The sequence below is a fragment of the Gastrolobium bilobum genome, unplaced genomic scaffold (assembly GCF_033153095.1).
Source record: "Gastrolobium bilobum isolate Gb01-03AN ecotype WA unplaced genomic scaffold, APGP_CSIRO_Gbil_v1 utg5188, whole genome shotgun sequence".
NCBI classification, from domain to species: domain Eukaryota; kingdom Viridiplantae; phylum Streptophyta; class Magnoliopsida; order Fabales; family Fabaceae; genus Gastrolobium; species Gastrolobium bilobum.
Window position 1 is genome coordinate 953,618 of NW_026899969.1, and position 7,455 is coordinate 961,072.

General features: G+C 35.0%; 2 protein-coding genes across 4 annotated transcripts; one reads left to right on the top strand and one right to left on the bottom strand.

Moving 5' to 3' along the window:
* The first annotated feature begins 1,302 nt into the window (after positions 1–1,302).
* On the top strand, positions 1,303–2,866 carry LOC133294550 (3-oxo-Delta(4,5)-steroid 5-beta-reductase-like). The gene has a single exon (XM_061493239.1). It carries the CDS (start codon positions 1,422–1,424, stop codon positions 2,550–2,552), a length of 1,131 nt encoding a protein of 376 aa, XP_061349223.1. The 5' UTR covers positions 1,303–1,421; the 3' UTR covers positions 2,553–2,866.
* A 360-nt stretch (positions 2,867–3,226) lies between these two features.
* LOC133294567 (uncharacterized) lies at positions 3,227–5,711 on the bottom strand. Of its 3 annotated transcripts, none has more exons than XM_061493257.1 (6): positions 5,622–5,711; positions 5,324–5,384; positions 3,965–4,024; positions 3,772–3,819; positions 3,526–3,588; positions 3,227–3,403 (listed from the first exon to the last, which is right to left on the bottom strand). In XM_061493257.1, exons 2-6 carry the CDS (start codon positions 5,372–5,374, stop codon positions 3,332–3,334), a joined length of 294 nt encoding a protein of 97 aa, XP_061349241.1. In that variant the 5' UTR covers positions 5,375–5,384; positions 5,622–5,711; the 3' UTR covers positions 3,227–3,331. The 3 variants fall into 3 exon arrangements, with proteins under 3 accessions (XP_061349241.1, XP_061349243.1, XP_061349242.1); XM_061493259.1 differs by having other exon boundaries at positions 5,582–5,711; XM_061493258.1 differs by having other exon boundaries at positions 5,479–5,682.
* Between the last annotated feature and the right edge of the window lie 1,744 nt (positions 5,712–7,455).

Below are 7,455 nucleotides of genomic sequence, written 5' to 3' on the forward strand. Positions count from 1 at the left end.
GACTGCGACCAAGAAGATTAGCGGCCACTGTTACTACCCTTATAATAATAATAATAATAATTGCTTATAGTAAATGCACCACAAATCGTCATGATACTTTAATTCATAGATTTTTTTTTCGTGCGAATTAAGAATCGAAAACAGTTAAGGCAACCATCATATTATTATCAGAGGAAACATCCTTTTGGATCTTAATAAAAAATATGATTCTCACTTTTGAAATTAATTTTTTTAATCTCGAAGTCTCTGAAAAATTCAAAGTAAACTCGTTTAGTTGAAATTGTAGTTCTTCACAAATTCAAAAAAGACTCTAAAAGATAAAATGAGTCCATTTTACCACGAGACTAACTTTTTTTTAAGGGACTAAAGTGGGAGACCATATTTTTTTATTAGGAACCCAAAAAGATATTTACTCTTATTATTATTTTGAAATATTTCATCATTGAGTGAGATCAATTTTATCGTCAAATTACCCTAATTCATCCATTGATCCCTCAAAAAATGATCAGTAACCACCGGAATAAATTTGGACGGAGAAAGAAAAATGGTGGAGAAAGAATTGTCAGATCTAGATAGAATGTGAGAGATGATGGAGAGTTAAAATTATGATTATAAGGATTGATTGTGAGCCGTTAGATTCAATTATAATCTAAGGGTGATTAAGTTAGTTGTAAGGGTGATAAACTTTTGTGGTGATAAGTATAACCTTTTCAAAGAATAATTTACAAATTTTTATAAAATTTATACATTTATAACTAGAGCCGGCAAAAGCGGACTTGGCTCAGCGGGCCAACCCGCCCCGCCCGCTAAATGAGGCAAGACAGACTGAGTTTTTCAACCCATCTCAAAAGTGGGGCGGGGTCGGCTCAGTTTTTGACGGGTTGATGTCGGACATTGGTGGGCCGAGGCGAGTCAGTGTAAAATAGGCTCGGGCTGGCGGGCCAACCCGCCAAACAGGGTGAGGCGGGCTGAGTTTTTCATCCTACTTTCAAAAGTGAGGAGAGACGGACTGACTCATTTTTTGACGGGATGGGACGTTTTTGACGGGACCATCCCGCCCACTTTGTCACCTCTATCTATAACATTTAAAAGTCAACCAAAACAACTTTTAATAAAATAAAAAAAATACTTCTCTCATTTAATATAAGAAATTTTTTTGATAGAGTAACAAGAAATATAGAGTCCATGAGTTAAAGAAAAATTAAAAAAAAAAAAAAGAAATTACTTTTTTTTATATCCACTTGAATGAGATAATTATCTCTACAGTTAGCGAAAACAATTTCATAAAATAAATGGTTTTTGATGATTGGAATTTGTTTTCCAGCCTTCAGTTAGTTATAGTGCAGTTAAGTTGGGTTTCAAACTCACTACCGGCACACTTCACAGTTCACAGACTTCTTGGTGTTGAAATAAACAGTGATATGGAGCTGCAAACTTCCGTTGCACTAGTAATTGGTGCCACAGGTATGGCTGGGCTGAGCCTAGTGGAGGCCCTAAAGCAGCCCAATTGTCTCGGAGGCCCATGGAAAGTTTACGGCGCGGCTCGCCGGCCACCGCCGGAATGGTTCCCTTCTTCCATCGTCGACCAATTCATCACCTTCGACGCCGTTGACTCAGCCGACACACGTGCCAAGCTCTTCCCCATTGCCCACGAGGTCACCCACCTCTTCTGGCTCACCTTTCAGTTTCTTGAAAACGAAGAAGCCAACATCACCGTTAACAAAGCCATGCTACTCAACGTTCTCAACGTTCTAAAATCTTCACCGTCTTCCCGGCTCAACCACGTAACTGTCCAAACCGGCACCAAACACTACATGGGTCCAATTTCGGACCCGGTCCTGTCAACCCAACTCGTCTGCCACGAGCCACCATTTCACGAGAACATGCCACGACTTCCGTACCCGAATTTCTACTATTCGCTGGAGGATGTCGTTGCGTCCCACGCGCCATCTTTGACGTACTCAGTGCACCGCGCCTCCCTTATAATAGGCGGGTCTTCGAGGAGTTTGTATAACGCGCTGATGATACTGACGACTTACGCCGCAATTTGCCGCCACGTAGGACTGCCGTTTCGGTACCCGGGAACTAGGTACACGTGGGAACATTTCTGTGACATGACCGATGTGAGAGTGTTGGCGCAGCAGCACGTGTGGGCTGCGGTTACCCCAAAGCCTAAGAACCAGGCCTTCAATTGCACTAACGGTGACGTTTTTACTTGGAAGAGCGTGTGGAAGCTGCTGTGTGAAGTGTGCGACGTTGAGTTTGTGCCGTTCGATGAGAGCCAAGAGTTTGATTTGGTGGAGTTGATGCGTGACAAGGGTAGGGTTTGGGACCAGATTGTGGAGAAATATGGGCTTCACAAGACCAAATTGGAGGAGATTGCGGCCTATGAAGCAGTCCAAACAGTGCTACATTTTAAGTTTCAACATGTATCTAGTATGAACAAGAGTAGGGAATATGGGTTTTTTGGGTATTCTGATACCTTTGAGAGTATCAGGTTCTGGGTGGCGAAGCTGAGACAGATGAAACTCATACCCTCCTATGAACACTGAACTGCATATTTTCTGGATTGCATAGTTCTTTTGCTAAAAATAAAGGGACCTTTAATAAAACATAAGCGTCCGTTTGGTCAAAAAAAAAAAAAAACTCTGCTTCGTTTCTGTATTAAAATATAAACAAAATAAAGGATGCTTAAATTAGCACATGGCAAAATTTTCATTCTTCGTTGGCCAAGTGGTGGCAGTTTCTGCTTTCCCACAACTTTGGGCTTTTCTAGCTTTTTATCAGCACTTCTGTTTTTTTTTTTTTTAATATAAATTATCCAAGTCCCTCACTACCACCAAATCTAGTTCAAGCCCCTTACTATTACACCAAACTCAGTGACTTTTATTAGCACTTCCTGTTATATTGTTTACTAAGTGCATAAAAGCTACCCACTTGGCTTCGGTGGTTGTTTTAGCTTGTATTTTTAAGAAGTAAAACTCGTAATCGATGCTAACTATTTATCTTGTCGTCCTACATAAAATAAAGATGTATAAGCCTGAAGATTTTGCTAGCATGTACTGGAACGCCAGAAATTTAATTATTTTTTCCCAATAAATGGAACTGAAATTGACTTTATTGAACAGAAAATTATTCAAAGCATCCAGCAAAATTATAATGTTCATCAGATCACGAATATGATGAGATTTATAAAATTGATTGAGAAACTTCCTGTCGAGGCTTATTAAACATACTCTCCCAGCAAGAAACGTGAAGAAAAAAAAAAGTCAAATTGGTTAATTCTTAAAACAATAAAATGCTATCGTAAATTATTGAAGTGCTACTGTAATTAACTGACGAGATTTTCTCGGCCAGATGTACAAGCAGGTCTTCTTGGGGGAAGCTGCTGGTGCGGTGTTCTCTGTTAAAATAAACATGAAAAATAAAGTGTTTATATATCTTTTGATCCCTATATAGTATATATATGTGTGTGTGTGTGTGTGTGAGATATTGAACTACTAAAATTCTATATAACATCTTTACCTGTAGTTTTGGTCGCAAGGTCTCTACGGCTTCCGTAGTTTGCTGATTCACTGCAGCACCTTGCTGTTTAAGTTGATATCCACACATTTTAGTCATTGGAAAATGATCAGGTTTGTATGCATATACTGATATGGAAGAGAATAAAGCATTTTAGGTTGTATTTAGTATTTAGTATTTACTGCTTAATTTATTTGAATTGGAAGAATATCAAATGGCAGAATTTGTGTTTAATAAATGGTAAAATACCTTGCATAATGCCCAGTCAGCTGAATCAAAGAATGCCCGTTCATGATCCTTTTAAGTTTCAGTCCACAAAAGAAAATAAATAAATAAATAAATTGAAGCGTGACCAATTCAATTCGAACTTCCAAGTAGGAAAGTAAAACATAAATGTGTTTCTTGTATTGTAAAACAATCTTGATTTATAATATAGACTTACTTTAGATATCAAAGGCTTCTTTGGGACAAGTCCACGGTACTTCTTTCCCGCGGATGTTGGCTGGTATTAAATCAATTTCACAAAAAATATAATCCATATTTCAGCAACCAACAAGTAAAAATTTTGTTCCATTACACAAAAAATATAAATTATTGCATATCCGTAAGTGCAGTAAATGATATTCATTTTTAACATGATAATCAATCTTTGCCCAAGGGGAAGTGATTTCACACACAAGTCTAGGCAATTTTTTTTATTTTTATTTTTATATAAGGGGGGCTCTAGCCCAGAAACAAAAGAGAAAAACTAATCAGGGGCAGTGTCAAAAACTGCATCCCTATAATCCTTATCAAGTAAGGGGTATAACCCTGGAGGCGGAACCTGCCAAGCAAGTCTCCCATTAACAAGTCTAGGCACTTTTTGGTAAAATTATTTTCCCAACAAATTCATTAGAGACCCAATTAATATGTATCATTATCAACATGCTATTAATTATTGTAAACAACTGCAGCCGATTTTGATTCCTCCCCTCTTTCTATTTCCTTTTCCCATCGCAGCCGCCCCACCACGCAGCAATCATTACCATTGAGTCATTGACTAATGATAGAATGACATGATTAATTGTTGAGTTGTTAATATTTTTAGAGTTAGGAATATACTGAACAATGAACTAATTAAACAAGGCTATGTCAGTGTCAGTCAATTTTTTTATTCTAATGGCTTGAAGAGACTCAATTAAGCCGGTTCTAGTAATTGTATCCTATAAATGGATGATTCTTTCACTAACCATTTTTTTTCATTCCCAGCCTCGGAACATTCCTTACCACACTCCAACAAATAATTATTGGTACTCAATTATCTAATTTATTAATTACCAGTTACTGGCAAAGGAAGCTTATTGAGTGTTCCTAATTCACAGGCAGCATCACTAATATTTCACATTTCTAATGAGAAAAGCATACTCTTTTGATATTCTAAGACTCTTTTCATCATATTCGATCGCCTTTATTGATAGTGAATGAATAAGTTATTTAATAAAGTTAACATATAATTATATTTAATAATTTAAAAAATAAAAATATCAAAAAATATGTTAGTATGTCCCTGGACAATAAATTACATTTTATCTTTTGCAGAAAAAACGTAATGCAATCAAGTTTCTTACTTTCCAGTTTTTCATATATGCAATGTACTAACAAGACTGATATTATTATTTTTTGGGGGTACAATATTAATTTATTATTGGGAGGTGAATAAATGAAACTAAGACAGAAATGTTGAAGAGATATTTAGGTTACGGTACGTTTTGCTGGGTACCTGACAAAAACATAAGAAGGAGAATGAGGTTAGGTTAGGTACCTCAATAATGTTGTGGGCAGCGAAATTGTCTTCCCTGTTGCACTCTGCCATCTGGGTTTACCTGTTAAATAACATCAATTGATCACCCGTCATTAAGAGCTAATAAAAAATTGATCTTGTAAGACATGAATATTAATCCAAAAAAGATAATTAACCTTCAAATTGAGAGTACAAAGGGAAGAGGCAGGGACAGAAGCAAATAGAGAAAGAATCAGAGAGGGCGTGAGCAGAGAAGAGAAGAGAAGAGAAACAATGTACCCTCACAATCAAGGAAGGAATATATAGCAGGAAAGCATACCCAATTATAAAGATGGTGAGAATCCGCAAAAAAGTAGAAAAGGAACACAATGGAAGAAAGTTTGGGGATGAAAAGAAAAAGAGAATGAAGTAGAGGGGGATGAGTGAGAGGATTGGGTAAGATCGTGTACGTATCCACAATTACATATTTGCATTCATTCTAACGTCTATCCCCTCAATAGGTATAAATCTTAAAATTTGAAAAAAATTCATAATTCATAATTCAGATATATATATATATATATATATGTATGTATGTATAATTAATATAGATAAAAATAAAAAATATAAGTTAAAATAAAAAAAATTCTATAAAAATATAATATAATTCATTCAAAATAGTTTAATTTTAAAATGTAAAATAATAAAAATTAAAAATGGCAAGTATCATTCTTGAAAAAAAAAAGTTCAAGCCATTCTCATAGCAATGTTTTCTAATTTAATATATAGCAATAAAGATATAAAGATTTAAGAAAAATAAGAGCGAATAGTTAAAATTAAGTAAGAAAAAATTAATACAAAGAAATTATAATAATTATTTTAAGAGCATGAACACTTAAAATTTTTAGAAAATATTAACATGACAAAGTTTAAAAGTAATTAATAATCTAAGTGCTTTAAAAAAATGTTAAATAATGATAAAACATGTTAGGTATAGATAACTCAACGATTTAAATCAATTTTTTTTTTTTTTTGTGTCTTTCAAGTTTGTTGCTTGCCCGCTATTCCAGTAAGGAAGTGTTTGATTCAAGTTTTCTTAGAGGATGCTTAGGCATTATATATTAGGATTTTGTGATCCATGTTTGGTTCAAGTTTTTTAAGAATATTGGTAGCAAACCAACTTGCCTAGACTTTTAAAATTATTTGGAAAAAGTTATCTAATGCACTATGCCAAAATGCCACTTTGGAGATGGTATTGCAAGATGGATGGCTAAATGGAGAAGTAGGAAACAAAAACATGACAAAAATATCCTCTATAATTTGGAGGAGAGATGTAAACATTCAAAAATTAAAAGGGGTTAATTTGGTAATCTTACCTCATTTCTCCATCAATATTTTACCTTCAACCAAACATAGATTTATAAAATTCTACCCAATTTTTCCGATAAAATTTTTGCCAACCAAACAACTTTTTCTTAATTTTCCTATCAAACTTATTTTCCCACCATATCCCTAGTAATTATATTTCCCGAGTAAAAAATAATTATCCTTTACCAAATACCCCCTAAATATAAAGGGATGATAGAACGATGAATATTGGGTTTTTGACATGGCGAATTTCAAAAAAATCCACTTATTTAGTTTGCTAACCAAATATTTTATTGGATTAATGCAGGAAGACACGTTTCAGGTAAATACGCGTTAAGTCATGCACCTGACACAAGGGCATTTCTGACAAATTTGAACACGTATGTACCAGTACGTGTTTGAACAGTGCCTGAACACGTTTGTACCAAATACGTGTCTGAACACGTCTGTCCCAGATGCGTGTTCATGACAAGTCTGACCAGCACAATACCAAGATGTATCATTATTAGGCACGAGTTCCGTGGCATAGTCGCGTCACAATTAGAAACACGCATGTGTCAGGTGCCCGACTAAACGCGTAGCCATCTTAAACGCGTTTTTCTGCATTAAGTCGGTAACACATTTGGTCAACGAACTAAACATGTGTATTTTTTGTGAAATTCACATTTCTTAGGTCAAAAACCCATGAATATTTCAATGCTTAAGTCAGTATAAAATTGGGGGATTATTATATCTTTTATGTTATACGAATCAATTTTTCTTTCCGAATAAGAAAAATATAAATTACATAATATTAAAGAAAATAA

Excerpts from the sequence above, each read along its gene's own strand:
- LOC133294567 (XM_061493257.1), bottom strand. The coding sequence starts at position 5,374 with ATGGCAGAGTGCAACAGGGAAGACAATTTCGCTGCCCACAACATTATT. Across the intron at positions 3,820-3,964 it reads AGAAGCCTTTGATATCTAAA|GATCATGAACGGGCATTCTT; the intron begins GTAAGTCTATAT and ends GAAACTTAAAAG. Across the intron at positions 3,589-3,771 it reads CTGACTGGGCATTATGCAAG|CAAGGTGCTGCAGTGAATCA; the intron begins GTATTTTACCAT and ends CAACTTAAACAG.
- LOC133294550 (XM_061493239.1), top strand. The coding sequence starts at position 1,422 with ATGGAGCTGCAAACTTCCGTTGCACTAGTAATTGGTGCCACAGGTATG.